The following is a 26828-nucleotide window of genomic DNA, read 5'->3' as shown; positions in this document are numbered from 1 at the left end:
CAGGTGTTCCATTATGTTGACTTCCTTACACGACTGACTTGTTCTTATAGTCAGTGGTTGAGGCAGGAGGCCAGGTGAGTTCGCTGATAGCATGTCACAGGGAATTCTGCATCTTTTTCCTCATTCTGTTAATTTTTAATGTTGAGAATGTAAATGTGCAAGTTAAAGCAGAACTATAGCTTAAACTCTAAAAATAAATAGGCTGGAAATACCATATGTTATATTTTGAACTTATTGAACCAGCCTAAAGGTTCAGCATCTATAGAAGTAATGATCCTGGCCTTCAAAGTTGTCCCATGATATTTCCTTATTGGATTTTGTTAGAAGTCTCTGCAACATGCACATGCTTAAATCATCAAGCAGAAAATGAGGTTTGCCTGTCATATAAGCTGATGCTATGGGGCTGATTATTCTGATGCTAATTGTGCTGGTTTCTGAGCTGCCATGTACCCATAATGTGAAATATTTACTAATCAGCCTTAAATTGTGACATTTATATTATATATTCAGTAAATTGCAAGTCTGTCCCTAAGCTCAGGTAACTGACAGTAGCACAGAGCATGTGCAGTGAATCAGCAGAAAAGAAGATGGGGAGCTACTGGGGCATCTTTGGAGACAGATCTTTACTGCTAAAGGGTTGTGGTTGCCTTAGGCTGGTATTGAAGCCCAAAATATAATGTACAGCATTTCTGCCCTACTTTCTAATTGACTTTATTTTTTACAGAGAATTAGGCTCACTAGCATCTATCTTTTTTATGCTGATTCTCAACACTCCTTGCTCTTGTCTGTTGCCTTAGCTTAGGTACCAATTCACATTATAGTTGTGTGTATACAGAAACATTGGGACAATTTTTGACAATCAGAAAGTTATATTCCTAAGAGCATGAACAGCCAAAGTATATATTGTAAAATATTAGGATATCTGAAGACACTGGAAATTCCATGCTCGTATATGGTACATAATAGTAGGGCTAAACTCCACAAGTGCTTTTTTTCGGATGCTGTTGAATCGGCAAAACGCACCCAACTAGTCAGATGTAGTCGCGTGGGTTACAATATAATGGGACTGGTACAAAAATCTTATGTGTAAACTACATGGAAAATGTTCCTTCAGATGCGAATGCTGCATACTGCATCTTTATCTAACAAGATAATAACTGATGATGTCTGACCGACTTTTTTTCCATTGAAATACATTGATGTAGATTTGTGAACAAAACTAAACTATCCAAAGTTATCTGATCCCACTTTACATTCTAGCTTATAGGGGGATCAGATTTTGTTGGATCCTACAAATCTTGTGCTGAAGTGTGGTGTTACATTCAGTTGTATGACAAGATCAGGTAAAATCTTTCCCACAAAATCTGATCAAAATCTTCCATGTAGTTTTACACTAGAGACAGACAAGAAGATTCAGGGAGATTTAGTCTCCCAACGACAAATCACCTCTTCTTCGGGCGACTAATCTCCCGAACTGCCTCCCCGCCAGCTAGAATCTATATCGCTGGCAGGATGGCACTCAGATTGCTTCGTTTTCCAAAGTTGCCTCACGAGGAAACTTTGGGCGACTTCGGAAAACCAAACGCTCCGAGTGCCATCCCGCCGGCGATTTAGAAGCTAGCTGGCAGGGAGGCATTGCGGGGATATTAGTCGCCCGAAGAAGAGGCGATTTGTCGCTGGGCGACTAATCTCCTCCAAATAGCATTGTGTGCCTCTACCGTTACTGTTATTGGGCTGCTGAACCTCTCTGCTGGTACAGTAAGTTCAGTATGTATAAAAAGCAGCATTTCTAAACATATTCTTTTTATGTTTGTGAAGATTTTGTTTTTTGTTCTCCAGTATTGCTTTTGTATTCTTTAGCAACAAATAGGGGTTAAAATGTGAGGCAGGTAATTCTTTGTTAAAAAAAACACAGTGATTTAGGAAATATCAGTGCTAGGAATAATGAAGGTGTTTGTTTGCTACTAGAGTACAGAGGAAAAGCTTGTTCTTGCACAGGAAGAGCTAAAAACAAACCGGAATGAAATGAATGGGCACAAGAAGCTTATTCAAGAACTAACTGCTGTGAGAGGGAACCTGGAGCAGGATATAGCTAAAAATAAAAACTTGCTGAAGGAGCGGGAGAAAACACTGCAGGAAGTGCAGGAGCAGAAGGTATGTTCCTTGTTCTGCTTTCCTGCTATTAGTCAACTTTGTACTCAAACATGTTTTCAGCAATTCTCATAAAGCATGTTTATGATTTTTATATGTCAGCACTGTGATGATAAGTCTAGGATGACTGCTCTCACAGGCTAATGTGTCTGTTTCTTCCTCTTTCCCTACTCATTCTCCATAACCTCTTCAAAGCAAAAACTGTGGTCACAGGGTCAACGCACCTTCTGCAAAACATTTTATTCATGTAATAGTTTTGTTCATATATATTATTGTTGCTTTGTTATCTTAGTAATCTGTATTTATTTAAGAGACTCCATAAGAACAAAAAGGCTCAACAGCAGGACTTATTCCTTGTGAACGTGCATTTATTGTGCCATTCAACTCAACTGTGGATGCCCCCCTTTATTATGTGTGTGTGTGCTTAAATGTTCCCTAGATTTAAATATCCAAGGTCCTACCCCTTTTATTACATCATCAAAAAAGGGTCATGATATGGGAACTACATGACCCATTTATCCCAGTTAAGTGAAAGATAATACACTAAATTATATTCCCAAGACGCTTCAATGTCTCTTAAGTGTTGCATCAATCACCCCACTGGTAGGGGTAGAGGAGCTATAACTGAAAGGGACAGTTCAGTGTAAAAATAAAAACTGGGTAAATAGGCTGTGCAAAATAAAAAAATGTTTTCTAATATAGTTGTTTAGAATGTTATAGAATGTATAAAGGCTGGAGTGACTGGATGTCTAATATAATAAACAGAACCCTACTTGCTGCTATTCAGCTCTCTAAATCTGAGTAAGTCAGCGACTTGAAGGAAGGCCACATAGGACATATGACCCATGTGCCCCCCCCTCAAGTCTCTGATCAATGGAAACCAAGAGATATGCAAAGCAGGAAGTAGTGTTCTGGCTACTACGTTAGACATCCAGTCACTCCAGCCTTTATAGATCTTTTTTTTTTTTTTGACTAACTATATTAAAAACATCTTTATTTTGCACATCCTATCTGCTTATCCAGTTTTTAGCTTTACATTAAACAATTCCTTTAAAGCTTTTATATTGACCTAAAGGAAGGCACAAGTATTTTTTTTTTACTTATCTGTATTTATTGTCATGCTTGTTGTTCTTATTTGGAGTGACTCGGTGTCCCAACCAGTAATAATGTGTCATTTTTATTTGTAGCCAGGTATTATTTCAGTGTCCCTGTATGTCCTTTTTTGATTTTCTAATTTTACCTTTTCCCCCACTAATATTCTCATCCTCTCAATTGGCTCTTTTCATGCAGAGTATAGTTAATTGCTTCCTTAAGTCTCCACTAGGAAAGCTCTGTGTAACCATCTGTACTAAATCAAAAGCATAACCGCTTACCTTTGCTCTGTCTCTTCTAATTAAAATCTTTCCATTCATTCTGGAGGCATTTCAAACATACACATGACAATGGAAGCTCTGCCTCTGATTGCTTTAGGCGTACACTTGGCAGAACACAGTTTCTCAGCAAACAGATTTCACATGCTGTGCTTCATCTTGAAAATTATACAGTGGAAGAGAAAGCTTTCATTCTGAGTGCTCTGAACATAATCTGTTAATCCCAATACTCCACAGTATTCCGCATTCCATTTCTTACAAAAATGATTTTATAAACTCCAAACAAACCTTTCAAACGCAGATCTGTTTGTCAGCATTTTCTTTAGAATAAGACTCATTACAATGTACAAAACATACTCATTTTTCATTACAATTGTGAAAGTCTGCACCAGGTCATTAACCCAAAGCAGCCAGAGATTTACATGACTTGATATGTTTGCTATGCTATGTCTTTTCAGGTCTTAGTTGAGAAAGACATAAGTGAAGAAAAACTGAAAGTAACTAATCTAAACTCCTTAAAGGAGAAGCTTGAAGGAGAATTAAGCAAGACCAGGGAAGAACTGAAAAGCATCAAAGATGAATGCCAAAAGGTATTTAACAGTTGCTTAAAAACTAATGCAAGCAAACAAAAAGAGGTATGTATGGCATACACGGATGTTATGGTTTCAAATTATGCTCCCATCATTCCATCTCATTTAGCTACTGCTAAGTGTAAATCTTTTAAAGGAGATCAAAATTAGTCTAACCAGAGGTCTCCTCCCGTATCACCAACCACAGTCATAAAAACTCACAATATGGCCCTTTCCCTTTCGAAAATGCTGAGTCGCATTGATGTAACGCTAGACTTTAACGAAACAGGAGCATGCACTTTTTGAGTACACAATGTTGCCTGGTTTAAGAGTAGGAGCCTGATTGGCTTCTAATCTTTAATTAATAAGCCTACCAATACTGTTATATTTTGGGGAGCCATAAACCATCTACATAAAGAATGATTTATCATGCCCCAGTATTTTTTAATTAACTGGTGGTAACAATGATTAGAGTTGGCTCTTGAAAGTGCAGTGTCCAGAATAATGTAGTCATGGTGGACAGTTAAAATAGAAGATCGATAAAGGAAGTAGTAAGTGCCTAACAAAATGCATTACAGATTTCTCATGTGTTGCTTTGAGTTTTTAGTGCAGTTATTTAGAGATGTTTCAGCATATTTATACATTTAATATTTACAGTTCATTGTTTGTGGTTGCCAACAGAAAACCAGCAGTTTTGAGGATGCCAAACAGCTACTAATCCAGCAGAAACTGGAGTTGCAAGCCAAACTTGATAGCTCAGCTTCAGTTCTACAGCAAGAAAAGAATAACCAGCAGGCTCTGAAGGAGGACTTGAAAAAAAAGCAAGAGGAATGGAAGACACATAGCACAGAGTTGAGAGAGAAGCTGGTAAGAGAAGAAAGCTACTGGGCTTGTATTCAATTGACAAAAACATCTGAAACTGAGGAAACACAAATGGTGCATCACCTGTAATAGACAAGCTTCCCTTGTCATTTCCATGGGCTGGAAAATATCACATTCCCATGCACCACCACTGCTTGTAAAAGCAGCAATTGAGCGCACATGCAAGCATATGGTTAGGGTTAGAATGTGCAAGGCATGGGTTCAGCTGAGAATCCTTGCCATTTCATGGAAGATGAGAATAAGGATTTGAAGGGTTTTACGTTTAGCCTGGACCCATAGCAACCAATCAGATATTTGAAGTCAAAATTCTATCTGTACTAGACTAAACATTATTATTTGCTGGACCAGTGAAACCAGACTGTACTGGTGCACTTATAAGATAGATGATTGTCATCTTTAGGATATTCTAATAAATGTTTATCCAATCATTACGTACTATGTATGCTGTCCATGTTCCTTTTTAATACTATGCAGTTCTTCCTAAAACTAATGATCTCCTTGTTCATTGACCTTATAAGTCTACAGAAGCAAAAGAAAAAGAACAGCAAAAGAAGAAACATGAGGAGAATGAGTCAAAGCTAAACATGCAGATTACAGCTCTAAATGAGAACCTGGCAACGTTAAAAAAGGAATGGCAGAGCAGCCAGCGCAGGGTCGGTGAATTGGAGAAGCAGACAGATGACCTGCGGGGAGAGATTGCAGTATTAGAGGCAACAGTCCAGAACAATCAGGACGACAGACGCGCTTTGTTAGAAAGGTGGGTTTGGGCAGATCAGCGGGTGCTGTTCTAGTCCATGGATGTTTTCCTGTGAATCTTTTCCAACACAGGAATATTTAAAGGGACAGTTCACCTTTATATGAACCTTGAGTATGATATATGCTCATATTCTGAGATAATTTGTAGTTAGGCTTCATTTATTTTGTTTTTGTTCTCAAGTCAGCATTTCTCAGCTTTCTGATTGTTAGGGTCCATTTTGCCATAGAAAACAGGCAGTGGTTTCAGAGAGAGAGTAACAGGAGAAGGACTGATACTAATAGGTAATATAAAATAACAATAAAATGAAAGTCTCACAGAGCAATATTTTTTTGGCTGCTGGGGTCAGTGAACCCCATTTCTAAAAAAGATCAGAAAACCATTTCCTACACCTATATGTTATATCATTCCCAAACCTCTAATAACCCCAATCGCTGTTGTGACGTAAATAGACCTGTTTAACTGTTTAAAGAAGAACTAATACTTTGGAAATTTAGCATTTTAAATTATGCTTACACATAGGGTTATGAGTCTCTTATAGTTTAGGATCCATCCTGGACAGACACCACCACAAATGTTATAAAGTACAAGGAGGGATGTACTGTATATAGTAGCAGTGATTAAATCCCTATTGATGTTTTATGAGCCTGCGGTTTTACATTTAGCCGCAAGGTGGCACCACATAAGATTGTACAGCTCTTTGTTTATCTTACTTGTGTATTTCTAATATACAATGAACTCGAAACAAGCAGACGGCACTTCTGGAAAGGGTTTTATTGGGGTTACTGCTGTAGAGGTGTACGGTTCTACAGCAGTAACCCCAATAAAACCCTTTCCAGAAGTGCCGTCTGCTTGTTTCGAGTTCATTGGATGTTCGCAGTGGGGACACTGCTCGACAGAGCACCTGGTCAGGAGTAGCGGTGAGCAGTAGCGGTCCCTTTTCTTTGTTCTCTATCTCCTATTTCTAATATACCATATAGACATCTTAAAGGGTATATTTTCCAGGATTTTGTCCAAAACATGATTATATGACTGGCAGCAAAAATTCTTTAGGTAGTGGAAAGGCGTTTCCTGAGTCATTTCTTTGTCACTGCAGTGCTTACTAGTAAATTTCAAATTCACCGGTCTCCTGAAGGGAACACATTAGTTTGATAAATATTCTGAGAACTCCTTTAAACGTAAAGCTAAGGATGTTTTGCTGAAAGAGGAAAATATTATCTGTATACTGCTACAGGAACCTGAATGGAATCAGGCCTGGACTGGCAATCTGTAGATTCAGGCAAATGCCTGAAGGTGCTTGTGTAAGATGCCATAGACCTTCACTATTTAGTGGGCTTGTAGGGGCTGTTTGGGCCTATGTGTAATTGATATGGCAGGAACTCTTTTGTATCCAAGTCCAGAGCTGAATGTAACTGTGATAATCTTAACATTATTATGCATTTCCTTTGCTAAACTGCACCTTCTTCCACTTGTGTCTCAAGATTCATTGTTCAATTACGCTAAATCTTTTCATGGTGCTCATGTTCTTTTTTTTTTCTTTTCATTTTTTCTCTAGATGTCTTAAAAGTGAGGGTGAAATTGAAAAGCTCCAAGCCAAAATATTTGAACTGAGGAAAAAAGTGGATGAAAGTTCGTATGCAATGGAGGAACTTGGCAGGGAAAACCAATCACTACAGGTATCACTTGCAATTTGTGTATTGCTACTTAGGCTCTGCTGTCAGGCTCGGATTTGTGGAAAGGCCACCTAGGCCCGGGCCTAGGATGGCAGGATTTTATGGGGGAGGCATGCTGCCCAACCACACCCACATTGGTTCAAAAACACAGGTGATGAACTGGAGATACAATCATTTTTTAAATTTCCTATGTGCCAATCCCCATTTCTCCGGTCCAGATGATGAAAATATACAAGAAAGGGGAGGGGACGAACTGCAGTGGGCCTAGGGGCGCCCACTATGTAAATCCGGCCCCGTCTACTGTACTAAATCAGGAAAATATTCACAGCTGTTTAACAGCAAACCTATGTGCAGATGGATAGATACATAGATTGATTGATCGATAGATTGATAGATGATTGATTGATAGATTAGAAGATTAGCCAATGGCAGTTTGGAAGGCATTCTCTCAAGATGTTATGGCTTACTTCCTGGCTAGCATTCATGTGATAAATCACAGTGCTTTCATCAGTTTTATTTAGCGGAAACGTCATCAGCCACCTTTATTACGTGCCACACTCGCTTGATAGATAAGTGATATATTTTCCTTGCTCTTAGCTTGCACTAGTATATAACACAGGGATGCAGATGACACAGTGCTATAGTAATATTGTCTGGACAATGTACACTGTATTTTGTTTTATCCATATCCAGATAAAGCACAGCCAAGCACTCAATAGGAAGTGGACAGAGGATAACGAAGTGCAGAACTGCATGTCTTGCGGCAAAGGATTTTCTGTGACAATAAGAAGGGTATGTGAAGTGATATCTGCTATATTTCAGATAAATTCTCTTCATCTGCTCTACCATTGCACAGTCAGAGGGTTATTACGTACCTTATATACTAGTATTAAAGGGGAACTTTTGTGAAAATTAAAATTTATATATTGTAAGCTTCAGCATACTGAAATTAGAAACTTTGTAAATACAATCATTTAAATATTCTGCATAATTTCTGAAATAATCAAGTTTATGTTTACTATCCCTCTCTCAGCATCTGTTTCTCTTCATTCTGACTTCTTGCAGCAGTTGGGTGTCAGATATTCATTGACTGTTAGATATCTTATTGGGGGGCCTTCCTTTCCTAGCAGATGAATTCGAGCTCACTCAAATAACTGATTCCAGTACAAACAAAATCTAACAAAATAACTGCCTTTTGCACTAATTCTGCATGTAGAGAGACAGTATTTCTAGTGATTTTAATAGTGAGCTCTACTACATCTTCTTGGCAAAAGGAGCCCCCTATTAGATATATTGGATCTAACTGTCGACGATTATCTGACACCCAACTCCCACATGAAGACAGAATGAAGAGAAACAGATGCTGAGAGAGGGATAGCGAAGATTATTTCAGATATGATGCAGAATATTTAATTGATTGTATTTACAAAGTAAAGTTTCGTGATAGTCAGAGGGTTATTACAAGACTTCTGTAATAATAGTAAGTGCAAGGTATTGTTTTTATTACAGAAAAAAGGCAAATCCATCAAAACACTGTTAAAATTAACACTTTCACTGCCAGTAATGTAGAACCTGCGTTGCAGACTCAGGTGACATATTTCCAAGTTCTCTGCTCTTCTATGGGGTAGTAACATGTGATATGTGCTTGAAGTTGTGGCAGCTGGTAGTTAATGGGTTAATGGCATTATCCTTTCAGTATATAAATGTCACATTGAGTTGCAGTCCATCTAATCCTATTGTGTCTTCTTTTGCAGCACCACTGTAGACAATGCGGAAATATCTTCTGTGGGGAATGTTCATCAAAGAATGCCTTAACGCCCTCCTCCAAAAAACCTGTGCGTGTGTGTGATACATGTTTTGTTGACTTGCAAGGATAGGAGACACTCCCTCAGTAGCTACCTGCAAATTACACATAGTATTTTTGTTAATGCACTTCATAAAGCACTCAGAGTACTTATTTGTTTGGATGAAGATTGTAATCTTTGGCACCACAGTATACCTTTGGACATATTTTATTGATACAAAGTCAGATAATTGTATTTTTCACGAGAACACAAGGCCACGTGATGGTCTTTATCCTGCCTTTAGCTTTCAGTCAAGATTTTAAATGTGTTTTTAGTTTCTGTTTGGTATGGCTGCCTGTAAATAGTTGGCTAACAGAGAGGCAACTGCATATTTTTTTATACATCATTTCAGAATAAACCAGGAAAACAGTCCAATAGTTTACTAATATTTGGGTTGTAATTCAGTGGGAATAATCATTTGACTCTCTTGGCTTATGTTTGGTAGGAAGGGCATAAAGGAGTCCAAATAAGACATGATAGTGAGGCGATCCTCTCCAGATCAAAAATAACCTCCCTGCCCTCAATCTTCATAGAGTGACCTGCCATTGCTTATAGTCGTGTTTCTTTTCTCTGTCCATTGTGTTGTGCATTTGTATTTTGGCTGGTTGTTTTTTTTTCATATGGCTTATGTCACACAGGGAGAAAACCTGTATCCAGGCACAAATAAGATTCATTCTTTCCTTGGGACCATAAAAGTCTATTCTCTGTACAGAAAACAATGAAAAAATGTCCACTGAACTCCCTGTGTGACCAAAGCCTATAACAGTGCTGCTGCACAATGCTGCAACTCTCTGCTAAGCAAACCCTGTTGACTTAAGAGTTGTTATATTGCAGCAAACAGGAGCGATGTGCCCCTGCTCATCTGAACTGTACTTTTGTATGGTTTCAAATTTTGACTTTTGAAATATTTGGGGATAATAAAACGGAGGCACAAAATGAAAGATGCAGCAGTATTTGCTCAATGTACTAGCAATGCTAAGTGAAATTATCCTTCAAGCAGCTGCAGCCATTGCCAATATAGGAACAAAACTGTCCTGTGCCTAAAATGACACAGAGACCCCAAGTCGGTCCACCCTATGTCGACTTGCAGCACCTTTTCAGTGATGGCTACGGCTTCAGCAGTAACATTCTTGGGGGCTGGGCAAATTCCCAGTTGCTCATGGCACTAGTTATATCCGTTCCCCAACCTATTGTGTCTTTAGCCTGCTCCCAAGTGGTGCAGCGGCCATGACTGTAAAGATACTGGCCAAAACCATAAGCAGCAGGAATACAGGGGCTTTGGAGGGGAAGGTGTTTGTTTTAACTCATTCAATCAGTGCCAGAAACTTTTTATAAAGTGATATTCACACATTTCTGGGTCACTTTAAATAGGCAGAAGATCTTATATCGAGGGTTCCCACTCAAACGTTAGTGAAATGTCACTCTTTTATGAGCTAAGGGTACTGCTGCTGCTGCAGAGGGTCACTTTGAAATCCCAGGAGCCATGTTTTGAGTATTTTATTTATGTGCAAATGCAAACTCTGTCAGAGCTAATTCTTCTGCCTTTTGAAACTACTGTTGAGTTTCCATATAGGCCTCACACTCTCCCTGTTGGATAATAGTAAGTAGCTTCAAGTTGGAGAGTTCGGGTCGGGCAGATTCAGGGAGATTAGTCGCCAGGCGACAAATCTCCTCCTTTTCGGGGTGACTAATCTCCCCTATCTGCCTTCCCCTAGCTAAAATGAAAAATTCCTGGGGGCAGGCCCTCGGAGCGCTTCGTTTTCCAAAATCACCCGTAATTGCCTTATGAGGAAACTTCGGGCGAATTTGGAAAACGAAGTGCTCAGAGTGCCTGCCCCCAGGCGATTTTCATTTCAGCCAGCGGAAGGCAGATCAGGGAGACTTATCTCCTCGAATCTGCCAGTGTGCCCCGACCGTTAAATGCTATTAGTTGCTTTGGAATATTGTCTTAATCCTGAGTTATTTCCGTATGCCTGCAATGAGCATCTTTTTAATAATCCATTATCTGTAGAACACTACAAGTGGTTCTGATGAGAAGAGAGGCCTGTTATAAGGTAATGGCTGCCCCTAATCTGCTGCAGATCTGATACAGGGCAGGTTGTCTGTGGTCTGGAGTCTCGTATTTTCCATGGTTTGTTGGACTGAAAAGTATTGTCTCTGGGCTTGATTTGGAGGCATGTAGGTGCACCTACTTAGTTGTGACTAGTGAACATCAAACGATGACTTGCAGGTCTCATGCCACCCTATAACGGGTAAGAGGGTTTCTGCTCGTGCTGTTTGGTATTTCCCAGAACCAAGAAATGGATGCAGAAGTGGTGATTTGGAACATTGCACTAAGAATTAGGAAGAGGCCCACATTTTGATAGGCCTTTTGATAGTAGTACTGTTATTGCACTGAATGTTTAGAGAAACTGTGCAGGATCTTGGTCAGCAAAGTCTTGTTGTGCATCAGAAATGAAACCAAAGAGTATAATCCCTGTGATCCATGGGCTTATTAATAATTATAATAATAATGTCCCACTAAGAATCTGTATATGTATTTGCATGAATAGCACTGAGGGAATATCTTGAGACAGAAAAGAGGTAGCCTGGCATATTTATAACCCCAACAGAATGGCACAACTTGCTTTTATATCCTTGGCAGACAACGCATCCTTCTCAACTCTTTTTGGTGGCAGTATAAATATTTTAGGTCTTCTTGTCGTTTTACCTGAGCAAAATCAAACACTACTGCAGGTTTATTGCAAGACATTTGTTATTTTCTATTTACAGCATTTATAAGCTGACAACAGGAAAATATCCTATATTATTAGCAGGTCACAGGATGTGGCATTAAGTTGTTTCCTTTTCTGTTCAAGGCCGGAAATCAGGGCCACCCTTAAAGGACAAGTAAACCTTTAAAACAAGTGAATGTAACATTGATGAGAGTGCTATTCTAAGAACTTTTGCAATGCACACTATTTATATTTCTTAATTCCAAGAGATGTACTGTACAGCACCTCCTACTGGTCAGTTTCCGACCATGAAGTAGTCAAGGAAAGTTGTCAAGAGAAAGAAAGAAGGCTGATTGGATGTTTTGCTTAGTAAAACCAGTAGAAACCTCAGATAACTTTTCTCACATCTTTCCAAAACAGACCAGCAGGTGGTGCTGGTGTTACAAAATTAATTCATATTTAACAGTATATGTATGCCTTCAAATACTGGAATTTAAAAAAAAAAATGTAAATTGCAAAGGTGCTTAGAATAGCACTCTCATCAATTTTACATTCACTTATTTTAAAGGTTTACTTACGCTTTAACACATAATTGTGTTTTAAATATGTTTTACAAGATTGTTATAGTTCCAATAATATCTACCATCTCAAATGTCACCTTCAAATTGCTTTTTAACTTCTTTTTTAATTGGCAAAAGTTGCCCATGTGATTGTCGGCTCCTTGACCTTTAATCAGCATCCCCCTGCAATGGCGGGTACACATACATTACATGGGTCGTGGCGTAAAAGGGGCCACGTTGCACCGATGGCCAGAAGGAGGAGAACAGTTATGTTTCCAGTGCAATGGGGGCGAGCCAAGGGGTTTGGTTAAGGGTATTACAAATTTACCGGCAACTACATTGCCGGTATATTTGTAATCCCAACCTTGGCAGGTGTTTTACCGGCTACGCCGGTAAAATACCGGCTGGATGGCAACACTATCTGCCAGAGAAGCATAAGATCTAGAACCACTTTGTGTTTTGTTGCCCTTTAATTTCGTTTACTTTATTAAGACAAAAGAGAACTGACCTTTAATCTTAGCTCAGAGGTAACTGTACATTAGGGTTGTTTTCCCTACGACTGATCCACTAATATTGAGGCTGCTGTGCACTGTGTAACAACCTTCAGACTCCTATTCTTGCCATATTGTTCTTTATTATCATGATGTAACTGACATCTACCCTTTCTTTAGATCTAACATACAGCCTGTGTGCACTTGGTTATAAACACAGCCATACATTTATTTTTGCCAGTGTAACGAATCTGTATAGTTTGTGGTGTATCATTAAAGAGGTGGTTCACCTTTTAAGTCAACTTTTAGTATGTCATAGAATGTCCAATTCTAAGCAGCTTTTCTATTGGTCTTCGCTATCTATTTTTTATAGTCTTTGGATTATTTGTCACCTTCTGACTCCTTCCAGCTTTCAAATGGGGGGGGGGGTCACTGACCCCATCTAAAAAAAAATGCTCTGTAAGACTACACATATATTGTTATTGCTACTTTTTAACTACTCCTCTTTCTATTCAGGCCCTCTCCTATTCATATTGTTCAAATCAATGCATGGTTGCTAGGGTAATTTGGACTGTAGCCACCAGATTGCTGAATTGCAGAGCTGCTAAAAAAAAAGATAAATAACTATTTATGTTTGTTGTGTTTAGATGGAAGGCATAAGGAAAGAGAGGCTGTTACAGGCAGCATGTGCTCCTAAATTATTCTCACTTCTGCTATGATACACATCTACCTCCAAAATCCCAATCTTTAGGGTCAGGGCACACACTTAGATCCTCTTCTTTGGGGCGACTAATCTCCCCGAACTGCCTCCTGCCGGCTATACTGTAAATCACCGCCAGGGTCGCACTCGGAATGCTGAAATCGCCTCACGAGGAAACTTTGGGCGACTTCAGTAAACGAAGCACTCCGAGTGCCATCCTGCCGGCGATTTACATTCTAGGGAGGCATTTCGGGGAGATTAGTCACCTTGAAGAAGAGGAGATTTTCGCCAAGCGACTACTTTCTCTGAATCTGAATGTGTGCCCTGACTCTTAGAGATCACTTGCCAAATCTGAATGCTCTGCAACATATGCAAAACACTATGTAAACATAAACAAGTGCATGGCCGTGCCAAGATAACCTTCTGTCAGCTCGGGGATTCATTTCCTTAACATGAACGAACATGATTAAGCTTACAGAATTCAGGACAAACCGTTAAATGCTTTTTAATTTTCATTTCATTTTTTATTTGTCTAAAGTGTTTTTGAGCTAGAATAATATATACAGAGAGCTGAATCTTTGTGTGGCCCCTTTTAGGGGTTCTCATTTTGTTTGCCTGCTGAATGTTGTGCTGGTGCTTTAAAGAGTCATCGAGGTGAGCTTTTTGTACTTGAAATTGCTATAAACACAGGTTTTAGGAAAATGGTGGCTAAACCATCACCTTCAGTCAGGCCCAGACTGGCAATCTGTGGGTTCTGGCAAATGCCAGAGGGGCTGCTATAAGGTCCCATAGAAAGTCAGTATTTAGTGGGCTGGTGGGGGCTGTTTGGGCCTCTGTGTACCTGAAGTGCCAGGGCCTATTTAAATTCTCAGTCCGGACCTGCCTTCAGCGTTCGGCTGCTGCTCCCAGGGAAAACAGCATCATCTTATTGACAGGATCGTTTCCATTTACTGAAAGTAAAGTCTGGTGCCAGGGATGCAACATATCCATCATCATTCAGTGATAACAATTCTCACTGGCATTTAGCTTCATTGTGAACAGAGAACACTGCAGATTTTAGATAAGGCCCTTACAGCTTTAATCCTTTGAGTATAAAAAAATGTACAGCACAGTGATATGTAATGCCCTGAGACAACTAAGCTCATTTCTGCCAGCAGTGCAGATGGCGTGTACATCAATGTATCCCCCCATCATTATCAGTTATTATAATATATATATATGTGTCATCTACAAACCACGGGCTCATAACTACATAAGTGCAATATTTTTGGAAAAAAAACACGTACACAGTGTTTTGATTTCCTTCTACCTTGTTCTCTTAACAAGGAATTATCTCTGTTATATTGTGTTACCACTGACCATGCTAATGATGTGTATCATACAACTGTGCCATACTCAAACACTTACATACAAGGGCTCTAGTGTGGAGCTCACCATAACATTGCTCTGATGGGGGGGGGGGTGCATAATAGTAACTTGTGTGCAGGGAGGACATGCAAGTAATTGCTGGTTATTGGGTCAGAACCATACGGTTTGGTTCATCCCACAATGATACTTGTGTCACTGTACTGAACCAATACAAAGACATCAGGCTGCCAATGACATTAGGAGATTATTACCAAAGTCTGAAAGATACTCCCACCCACGGTTTTTGGAGAATTCTGGGGAAAGTTTAATAGAATGTTTATTGAGGGGCAAGAACCCTTCTTCCTAATCTCCTGCAAAGTATGAGACCCCGGATGGGCTGCAGTTGGTTTTGTTTCTGTAAATATGTGTGTGTGTTACTGGAGATGTTTATGTTCAGTATTGTACAGAATCAGAGCAAATTGTACAGACTGCTGAGTGAGCTCACTATGATATAGGAATTGTTTTAAAAACGGAACAGTGGTGTGTTTTTGGGCACACTAATACGAGTTGGTGTTAGTGTCCCAGACAATGTGTGGACCCCCCCCCCCCATACCTGTGCCAATTGTCTCAAATACTCTGTTATATGGAGACACCAAGAAACCCCTTTTCATTTTTCAGGGGTCATTCTTCTATGAATTGAAATAATAGTATTTCTTTTGTTGCTTTGTTTGGTGAAAGGTTATAGAGAGTTATATACACTCATAAATACATTGTAGTATGTTGTATTCACATGATATGCCTTGTTTCTGTATCATGTCATATACTGTAACTGCCATCTACAAACTCCTTACTGCCAGTAAGAAGGCACAGCTCATATATATAGGGTAGACTTGGATAGCAGGGTGGCCTTATGGTTTGGTGATGGAAATAAAAGCTTGTTAAAGGGTTGTTCATCTTTGAGTTAACTTTTAGTATGATGTAGGGAGTGATATTCGGAGACAATTTGCAATAGGTTTTCATTTTTTATTATTTGTGGTTCTTCAATTATTTTGTTTTTTATTCAGCAGCTCTCCAGTTTGCAATGTCAGCAATCTGGTTGCTAGGGTCCTAATTACCTTAGCAACTATGCACTGATTTAAATGAGAATATGAAATATTAATAGGGGAGGGAGGGAACAAAAAGATGAGTAATAAAAAGTAGCAATAACTATAAATTTGTAGCTGTACAGAGCATTTGTTTTTAGATGGGGTCAGTGACCCCCTTTTGAAAGCTAGAAAGAGTTGAGAGGAAATAAGGAAATAATTCATAAACTATAAAAAAATAAGGAAGACCAATTGGAGAATTGGCCATTCTATAACATACTAAAAGTTAACCTGAAGGTGAACCACCCCTTAAAATCAGTATTCTCTAACAGAACCTTTAAGATATTTGACAACACTGCTGTTTCTAACTGGTTGAGTGGGAGCAGGAGCCCTTGCAATGAATCTCTGTCGACTAATCTTTACTATAACCACCTTGTACTACAGTTTTAGATTCCTTCTTAGCTGAACAGGATTTGTACAAAGGCAGGAGTGCTCAAAACATAGATTGCCATTACCAGCAGTCCTTGAGCTGTAACCAGTAGAACACAGAAGCCCAACACTGTCAGCTCTCGACTGGGTCAAATTATTTTTTAAAACTCCCATAAACTCAGAAAAAAAGCTCAAATGTCAGGAAGGCTGCAAACATCACCAAAATGATTCCTGGACGTCTCTCATTGACTTATACAGGTATAGGATCCCTTATGTGGAAACCCGATATCCAGAAAGCTCAGAATTACAGAATGGCTGTCTCCCATAGACTCCATTTTATCCAATTAATCCAAATGTTTAAAAATGATTTCTTTTTTCTCTGTAATAATAAAGCAGTAGCTTGTACTTGATCCAAACTAAGATATCATTAATCCTTATTGGAAGCAAAATCAGCCCATTGGGTTTATTTAATGTTTAAATGAATTTCTAGTAGACTTAAGGCATGAAGACCCAAATTATGGAAAGATCCGTTATCCGGAAAACCCCAGGTCCCGAGCATTCTGGATAACAGGTCCCATACCTGTAGTGTAATTCAGCAGGTTTTAGGTGGCGAATAGTGGAATTCAAGGCGAGAGTATGATGAATCTCGAAATTTGAATTAAAACTCGAATCGAGTTTGGATAATTCACGATTCGAATTTCAGAATTTTGACCAAAAAAAAATGCAATTTTTCCCTTCGACCCTTAATAAATCTGCCCCTTAATGTTGTGTATTGGCAAATACAATGTTGATTGTAGAGCATTACCTATTTCATGTCTCCAGCATGGCATGTTACTGAGTGGAACAGCCACGATTTGCGTGATGTCTCTCCTGTACTGACATGCTTAGTAGCACACACTATTCCCATTACAACAACGCTGCTGCTAGCCGTGGGAAAGCCAGTATTTCAAGGAGAAAACATATTGTATCTGTAAGTAGGGGCTATTCTACATTTAGGTTTTCTTTGGCGGACTATTATTACAAGGGCATATGCTTCATGGAATCCGAGCAGTACTTATAATTTAGATATAATTTAGGTCTATATGAAAAACTCCAAAGGTTTCGCTGGAAACCGAAGGCATTTGCACATATAATGTAAGCACCTGTGAAGCTGCTCTGGCTTCCCATGCACTTTGCAGGTACACGGCACGACACTGTAACTGGATTCTACACACTATGTGAGCAAACGATTCTTCTTCATTGTGATTTCTGCATGAGGATTTTTATTTTAGGCTTTTCTTTAGCAAGCCCTTCTTTCATTGCTATGTTAGCGGCGTGTGGTCGTGTGGTGGTGCCTTACATTTGTGAACAACTTTAGTCCAGTAAATGAATAGGACACGTGTCTGTGGTCGCGCATCAGCTAATGAGGATTTGTCCAGAGGTGAGATGGAAGAATGCTTGTTGAAAAAAAAAAATGTTTTTCTAATACGTATAAAAAAATGACAATGAATAAACATTGATATTTCTAACAGCTACTGGCATCATTTTCTATCATTTTTCTCTAGCACGTCCTCCTGTAAATCAGCAAATTCTTGAGGCCGGTGTCATGAACTAATAGTAACTGAGGATCCTGGGAGCACTAATTTGATACATTCAGCTATTGCAGGCAAATATCCATTGTGTTGCTTAAAGGAGACAAAAAGGTAGAATCTAACCCAGGTATCCCCAACCTTTTGAACCTGTGAGCAACATTCAGAGGAAAATGGAGTTGGGGAGCAACACTAGCATGAAAAATGTTCTTGGGGTGCCAAATAAAAGCAGTGATTGGCCATTTAGTGGCCCTATGTGGATTATCAACCTACATTGAGGCTCTGTTTGGCAGTACACCAGGTTTTTATAGAACCAAAACTTGCCTCCAAGCCAGGAATTCAAGAATAAGCTCCTGCTTTGAGGCCATTGGGGGCAACATCCAAGGGGTTGGAGAGCATCGTGTTGCTCACGAGCTACTGGTTGGGGATCACTGATCTAACCCAACATCTTGTCACCCCCCTCCCCAACCAGTGATTATTATCATTCAACAGAGACCCAGGCCAGTACTCATGTTTGCTGAAAATAAAACAGCCCAGGATACTACTATAGGTTACTCAGCCGAGTAAAATTCCAAACTTACCAGCAAGATCTAAGAAGTGTAGAATATTGCACTATGGTGCTCCTACAGAAATAATTCTGGCCAGTGCAGTTTTCTGCTTACCTGGCCCAAGGTCTCAGGTAAGTGATTATAATCACTGGGAGGTGCCTAACATTTGCCTGTGATTATCTCTTTCTTTCTACATTAAATAAGTGGAAAATTAAGTCATGTGCTTCAACTTTCAGGTAACATTCAGGTGCCAATCTCTAAGCAACTTTTCAAATGGTCTTCATTATTTTTTTTTTTTTAATTATTTGCCTTTTTCTTCTGAGTCTAGCATTCAAATGGAAGTCACTGACCTCATCTAAAATGCAAACGCACTGTAAGGCTCACATTTATTGTTATAGCTACTCCTATGTCTATTCAGGTCCTCTGGCATTCATATTCTAGTCTCTTATTCAAATCAGTGCACGGTTGCTAGGGAAATGTGGACCCTAGCAACCAGGTTGCTTAAAGGGATACTGTCACGAGGAAAATTTTTTTTCAAAATGAATCAGTTAATAGTGCTACTCCAGCAGAATTCTGCACTGAAATCCATTTCTCAAAAGAGAAAACTGTATTTTTATATTCAGTTTTGAAATCTGACATGGGGCTAGACATATTGTCAATTTCCCAGCTGCCCCTGGTCATGTGACTTGTGCTCTAATAAACTTCAATCACTCTTTACTGCTGTACTGCAAGTTGGAGTGATATCACCCCCTCCCTTTTCCCCCAGCAGCCAAACAAAAGAACAATGGGAAGGTAACCAGATAACAGCTCCCTAACACAAGATAACAGCTGCCTGGTAGATCTAAGAACAACACTCAATAGTAAAAACCCATGTCCCACTGAGACACATTCAGTTACATTGAGAAGGAAAAACAGCAGCCTGCCAGAAAGCATTTCTCTCCTAAAGTGCAGGCACAAGTCACATGACCAGGGGCAGCTGGGAAATTGACAAAATGTCTAGCCCCATGTCAGATTTCAAAATTGAAAATAAAAAAAATCTGTTTGCTCTTTTGAGAAATGGATTTCAGTGCAGAATTCTAATAGTAGCACTATTAACTGATGCTTTTGTAAAAAACATGTTTTCCGATGACAGGATCCCTTTAACTAGCAATCTGGAGAGCTGTTGATTAAAAAGCTAAACAACTCAAAAACCACAAATAATAAAAAATGAAAACCAATTGCAAATTATTTCAGAATATCACTCTCTACATTATACTAAATGTTAACTCAGAGGTGAACAACCCCTTTAAGTATGCAAACAAGTTTCACCAGAAATAATCTGCATGCCTAAGAGTAATTTCACAAGGAGTGGTTTATTTCCCAGTGAAGAAACTGCTAATTCACCCCCTAGTGATACATCTTTAGTGTCAGGTATTCAGTCTGCCTGTCCCTGCACAGATGGGACGGCCCGAAAATACACACATGCTGCTTCTCCGTCACATGAAAAAAGTCCCCTCTTCTAGTTGCTATTGGCTATTTTGTACCCTTTTCAGCTGGTTGAAACAGATAAACTTCTCTCTAGATAAGCAATGCAAATACCACTACAGATAATGCAGATTTACCAGGATTAAAATAAAGGTTTAGCTAATGTAAACTGAACACAGAAAAATGCGGAGCACAGAAATTCAGTGTTAGCAGGTTACCCTGCAACAGGCTACACTAGTGAGCAAAGACAGAGAGGCAGAGCAACATAGAAGGGTTTTTGAAGGTTTTTTTTAAGGAGAATTCAAACGGAAATAAAAAAAACCCTACCCTGGGTAGACCCCCCCCCCCCCCAGCAAATGCCCCTAATTTTCTATTTCTACCCCTCCGTGCAGATTCTGGCCTCGGAGTTCACGGCAGCCATCTTCTTATCCGGTAATCTTCATGTATTGACGCATGCGCATTTATAAAGGAGTGTTACATTCAAGGGGTGGTTCATCTACCTTTAAGTTAACTTTTAGTATATCACAGACAAAGCAACTTTTTATTTTTTAAAATATAATAGTGCCATACAAATGCTTGTTTGGAGCAGACGGTGGTCTTTATTTCTACAAAACACTAGGAAGGTTTTTACACCAGAAAACGCTAAAATAATATAAGTTACACTTCAACTCTATGAAACATTGTTAGAAATACAAAATGCAAATACTGTACACTGAAAAAAAAACAAATAAAAAAGGGACACCTAAACAAAAGTGCAAGGCGTAGAAAGCGCAAAGTCTAGATTTCCGCTGACTCTGATGTTTGCCACAAGGTTGAAAGTCGTTTCGATTGGTGGGTTTCTGTGTAGCAAGACACAGCTGTTTCTATCTGTGACATCCATGTTTTCTGTGCAAAGAAATAGCAAAAGCAGTGTTGTGTAAATCTTTCTTATACATGGCCTGATTGCTCTTAATAATACAAAAAATAGTGCATATTGGCTTTGCCTGATCTAGTGCAATTAGTTTAGGATGCACACAGTTGCTACATAAGCCCAGTCTGTTGTCCAAGGCACAAATACATAAAGTGACTTGCCCAAGGCTGCAAGGGGCTAATGCAGCAGTGAGACGCAGGAATCAAAATTTGCTTCTAAAGCTGGCCATAGATTTTTAAAAGATCAGATCCTGATCGTGAGACCACGATCTTCTCAGAACGATCGTACGATCGTACGAATTTACCATCAACTAAAAAGACCAATTTACCAGGAAAACAAAGGGGAGCTGCCTGCTTGGCCCTGCAAACATAGAGAGATTGCACTGGGACCGACAAAGATTTTTTGACCTGGCCGATCAATTTCCCGACAGATGTCGGCCGAAAAATCGTAAGATGTACGATCGTTCGAATACCACTAACCACACGATAATTGGTCGGGCTTCCCTAAAATCGGTCGTTCGGCAATAAGAATCGTCGCATCTATGGGGAGCTTTACCCCGTATAAGTGACATGGTTAAAAACAAACAACTGTACATTAAGCCCTTAATGGGTTTCAAATTAGCTTTCAAGACTGACATGCTGCAGCCACTCCACCATCTTCCACTGGCTATTGGTTCATTTAGCTCAGTTTCTGTTCAATTAAATCCTGTTTTGCTCTTGATTCTGACCAGTGAGCTATGAGCACCTCAAACTTGTAAGAAGTCTGTCACAATTCGTCACTACATTAGGAAAAGCTATTTCTCTTTTTTCTCTCTGTATTCATTGCTTACTATAAAGCATATTGCTCTATTTTTATTATGCCTGAAAACACAAACATCCAAGGGTGCTTAGGCCTCTCTTTAAGATGGCTATACAGGTATGGGACCTGTTATCCAGAATGCTCGGGACCTGGGGTTTTCCAGATAACAGATCTTTCTGTAATTTGTATCTTCATTAGGGATGGGCGAATTGTTTTGCCGCAGAAATGTCCCCAAAAGACCTGCATGGGGTCGCGCATCAAAAAAAAAAAAAAATCGCCTTGCGTCAAAAACTTTTTGAAGCTCATAGACTTTAAAGGGTATCAACGACATTTCGAGGCGCCAAATCTTTGGTGAAACATGTCAAATTCGCCAAAGCCTAATCTTCATACTTTAAGGGCTCTTACTCTTAAGTAAGAGTGGTTGTATCCGCGCTCCACTGTGTTCTGTTTTCTGCGTTCAGCCGCAGGGGAGCGCAGGAATAGACGCATTACATTTTTTCCAATGGGGCTGTACTCACACAGGCACATGTAGGCGCCGAACGCAGGTTGAGACGCAACATGCTGCATTTTTCCTGCGTTCATCGTCTACACGCGCCTGTGTGAGTACAGCCCCATTGGAAAAATGTAATGCGTCTATTCCTGCGCTCTCCTGCGGCTGAACACAGAAAAACGGAACGCAGGGCAGCGCAGCTACAACCGCTTGTGAGTAAGAGCCCTTAGTCTACTAGAAAATCATGTAAACATTAAATAAATCCAATAGACTGGTTTTGCTTCCAGTAAAGATGAATTATATCTTTGCATCAAGTACAAGGTACCTTTTTATTATTACAGAGAAAAAGAAATCATTTTTAAGTCTATGGGACACAACCTTTCCGTAATTCGGAGCTTTCTGGATAACGGATCCCATACCCATATGATGCCTAAAATACTGTTTGGCAAGCACATTTTGTGCATTTTGATATTTGGGAATGCAGCCAACTGTTGTGAGCTTCCCTATTATCCCAGAAATATGTTACTGTCGCTTGCCTTCACGGCCCACCCTGGGCTCCCAAACCTGACCTTTCTACATTACACAGTTAAGATCATTCATAAAGAATAAGCAAATTTGTCAGTTATAATGTGTTTTTTTTTTGTGTTATCTGCACCTGCTAACAAGTCACCGTTACTAGATATAAGTTCAGCAGTTTGGATGTGTCGACAACTCCATTATTGCCGATTTTATATTATTCAGGAGAAAGGAACTTCCAGAAAAATTATTAGAAAATATATGACACTAAACATGAATTGAAGTGATCACTTTTTATTCTTCTCCTTTTTCACAATTAACGTATTTTTTGGAATTTTTTTTTATGGATTGTGCAAAACTAATAAATCTTCCAGTACTTCCTTTCTCCTGGATAATTTAAAATGTGTCAGTTACACATGGCAACCAATTAGATGCTTGCTTTCACTGTTCTACCTGCAGCTGGCTGAAAAAAAGCTAATCACTGATTGGCTGTTATGGGTTACTGCTCAGGTGCAGATTTGCCTAGTGTTTATAAATGTCTCTGCTCCCCCTTGGGTGATTAAGTTGCCTGTATGGTCGTGTCCTAACAGTACACGGAGATGAGAGATAAGATCAAAACAGAAACTTTTCTATATTTTTTCATCTCCATTGATACAGACCTTCTCCGATTCTGTGTGGGCTTGGAGGATGAAGGCAGCTATGCATTGCTGGTATCTGTTCTCATGCTGGATCATAAAAGCATTCTTCATACCATACACTGTAAAAAGGGGATAGAAGGGTGAAAGAAAATCTATGACTTTGCAAGTTGCAATGTGATGACAGAATAGAAACTGCCCTGAAAATATATACAGTAGTGAGTATTATTCCTAAAATAATCCTAGCAATGAAATAGATGTATGTATGCTGTATAAAGGTTTATGTCTAATGGCACACGGGGTTGATTTTTAGGCTGCGCAACGACACACGCTGAGAATCAGCCCCTACGCTGGCATTAGAGTTCCCTTGACAAAGGTTTCTTGCTGAAATGTTGGGGTCATTTCTAGCCTGGCATGCCCTCCATTAGCTTTGATGTTAGTGTTCCTCCTGGCTGAATCTCACAGTGATGTAATCTTTAAGGACTGGTATTAGATAAAGGACGACTAAAGCGGAACAAAGAATTTGTCAACACATTATGTTTGGGCTTCTATATCAGCCCAAGGTCCTGATTGGATCTTCTAGCAGGGAAGATCTGTGTCTCCAAATATGCTGCAGTAGCTCCCTGTCTTCTTTTCTGCTGATTCACTGCTCTGTGCTACTGTTACTTACTGAGCTTAGGGATCGACCCACAATATACAGAATATATAAGATATAATAGAAGGCTAATATCAATATTGTCATTACATAGCAGCTTAGAAACCTTTGAAAATTGAGCCCTGAAGGATCAGCAGGATAGACAAACTTTATTTTCTGTTTGATGACCATACCTGTGATATGGAATTGATCAACAGTTTTCAGACTTAATCTGTCGAGAGGAATAGGCTGGTCTAGCACTTTGCAGTAGCCTCCTTCCTTGGTCACCCCCTGCAGCTCTGGGTGGAGGGATGGGTACTGGTTAATCTCCAGATTTGTAGATTTCTGCGAGCAGTGAGAAAGTCAAGGGTGTCATAATGATTTACATATTGATACAAAGTTACAGAATCATAAGAAAGACGTGGATCCCTCACATGGAATATTTATTCTATATCGGGGTCACAAGGTAAAGAACCTACTTCAATAGAATCAATAGACTCAAAACACAGCCCTCCCATTCCCTAAGGCTCCTTTCCCAAACATCTTGGGCACTAACTAATCACTGGAAAGTGATACCAGCATATCTTTGCTACAAGCCAGCTCTTGGGGGGGGTGGGGTTTATACTCTACAACAGTGATCCCCAACCAGTAGCTCGTGAGCAACAGTTTGCTCTCCAACCCCTTGAATGTTGTTCTCGCTGTCCTCAAAGCAGGTGCTAATTTTTGGCTTCCAGGCTTAGAGGCAAGTTTTAATTGCATAAAAACCCAAGTACAGTGCAAAGTAGAGCCTCCTGTAAAATGCCAGTCCACATAGGAGCTGCCAAATAACAAATTATAATCCTTATTTGGCACCCCAATGTGTCTTTTCAGGCTTGTGTTGCTCCCCAACACTTTTTACATTTGAATGTGGCTCATGGTAAAAAAGGTTGGAGACCCCTGCTCTACAACATCCATGGCACCATATACCCTCTGCTTCCTCCCTTAAGTCCGAAAAATAATTCATAAAGCAGTGCTAAATTCCATCCAGGTATGAATTACCCTTTTATTTCGCTTTATCTTTGTGATGAGCAGAAAGTCATCAAAGAGAAACAAATATACATCAAGAAGTCTGGTACTTTCTGGGGGAAAAGAAAAAAACAATTACAAGACATTTAGCAGCCATTTCTAAACTGTGCTTTATATATACAGGTATGGGACCTGTTATCCAGAATGCTCGGGACCTGTGGTTTTCCAGTTCTGTAATTTGGATCTCCATGTCTTAACTCCAATAAAAAATCATTTAAACATTAAATGAAAGCAATAGGCTGGTTTTGCCTTCAATAAGGATTAATTATATCTCAATACAGGTATGGCACAGAATTCTCAGGACCTGGAGTTTTCCCGATAACAGATATTTCTGTAATTTGAATCTTCATATCTTAAGTCTACAGGTATGGGACCTGTTATCCAGAATGCTCGGGATCTGGGGTTTTCCGGATAACGGATCTTTCCGTAATTTGGGTCTTCATGCCTTAAGTCTACTAGAAATTTATTTAAACATTAAATAACCCCAATAGGCTGTTTTGATTCCAATAAGGATTAATTATATCTTAGTTGGGATCAAGTATAAGTTACTGTTTTATTATTACAGAAAAAAAGGAAATCATTTTTAAAAATTTGGATTATTTGGATATAATGGAGTCTATGGGAGACAGCCATTCCATAATTCGGAGCTTTATGGATATCGGGTTTCCGGATAAGGTATCCTATACCTGTACTAGAAAATCATGAACACATTAAATAACCCCAAATAGGCTGGTCTTACTTCCAACAATCCTTTCCTTATTTTAATAACTTTATTAAAATATAGTCTATGCGAGATGCCCTTCACGTAATTCAGAGCTTTCTGGATAGCAGGTTTCTGTATAACAGATCCTATACCTGTATGTGTAGAACTAGTGCTTTGTGTAGAACTAGTGCTTAAGGCAATGACACATAGGGCGCGTTACTATTCATGTTAAACTGTGGGCAGCTAAATGGCAAAAATGATTTGCCACTGCCTGCAATTTAAATTGAAATAATTTAATAAAAAAGGGGCATTTTCATGTAACTTTGTGAACTGAAGGGCAAATGCAGTGCAAACACCAGCACTGGTAAAAACTGAAGCCACCCACCTGTCAGGATGAGCTTTCCTTCATGTAGAAGGTCCCTGTTTGGGGAAGACAGCATGCTTTCAACATTGGCTTCTTTGAAATGATGTTTAAGGCCCTTGGATGTAAAAAAAAATATAATGACATATTGTAAAATCATTATTTTCATGTTAGCTAGAATTCTGCTTGCAGTTTTTGAAAATTGTATATGGTAGCAACCTATTAGCCCTCAGCCATGCCACATTTGTCCTCTTCCACTTACCAATCACATGGGCCAGCAGTTTGCATACTGATTTCTTGTAAATGGAGTCAGGAGCAGGTACTTATTCCCTTCTTAGTAGCATTAATGCACCTCTGAGCAGTTGTAATCACCAACTGCCACCTGGTTATGTGAAAATATCAGTTCTTCAATACCTTCCCTAACAGAGGATTGATCCTAGTATGTATGAATTCAGACTTAATACTACAATTAAAACTTGGTGATGAACTATAACGTTTTGCAAGAGAACCAAGCTATGAAAGTATGCAAATGATTAGCCGATTAAATAACAACTTGCAAACAATCCCTGG

The 26828-nt window shown here is 39.4% G+C and overlaps 2 protein-coding genes across 3 annotated transcripts in view; one reads left to right on the top strand and one right to left on the bottom strand.

Moving 5' to 3' along the window:
- eea1.L (early endosome antigen 1 L homeolog) overlaps positions 1-10968 on the top strand; it is a 44577-nt gene extending 33609 nt beyond the window's left edge. For both annotated transcript variants that reach the window (XM_018252383.2, XM_018252384.2), the window contains 7 exons: positions 1969-2154; positions 3980-4111; positions 4772-4957; positions 5491-5729; positions 7282-7402; positions 8093-8191; positions 9154-10968. In XM_018252383.2, coding sequence (XP_018107872.1) covers positions 1969-2154; positions 3980-4111; positions 4772-4957; positions 5491-5729; positions 7282-7402; positions 8093-8191; positions 9154-9276 — 1086 coding nt within the window. In that variant the 3' untranslated portion in view covers positions 9277-10968. The remainder of the gene's footprint in view (positions 1-1968; positions 2155-3979; positions 4112-4771; positions 4958-5490; positions 5730-7281; positions 7403-8092; positions 8192-9153) is intronic.
- Positions 10969-20722: 9754 nt separating this feature from the next.
- Positions 20723-26828, bottom strand: part of plekhg7.L (pleckstrin homology and RhoGEF domain containing G7 L homeolog) — a 33920-nt gene continuing 27814 nt past the window's right edge. Inside the window, exons 13-17 of the mRNA XM_018252382.2 lie at positions 26283-26376; positions 25168-25247; positions 24324-24474; positions 23520-23617; positions 20723-21031 (exon numbers count right to left, since the gene is read on the bottom strand). Coding sequence (XP_018107871.1) covers positions 20924-21031; positions 23520-23617; positions 24324-24474; positions 25168-25247; positions 26283-26376 — 531 coding nt within the window. The 3' untranslated portion in view covers positions 20723-20923. The remainder of the gene's footprint in view (positions 21032-23519; positions 23618-24323; positions 24475-25167; positions 25248-26282; positions 26377-26828) is intronic.

This window comes from Xenopus laevis, chromosome 3L, assembly GCF_017654675.1.
Source record: "Xenopus laevis strain J_2021 chromosome 3L, Xenopus_laevis_v10.1, whole genome shotgun sequence".
Taxonomy (NCBI): Eukaryota; Metazoa; Chordata; class Amphibia; order Anura; family Pipidae; genus Xenopus; species Xenopus laevis.
The sequence above is the reverse complement of the archived record's forward strand: the minus strand, read 5'-3'. Positions and strand labels throughout refer to the sequence as shown.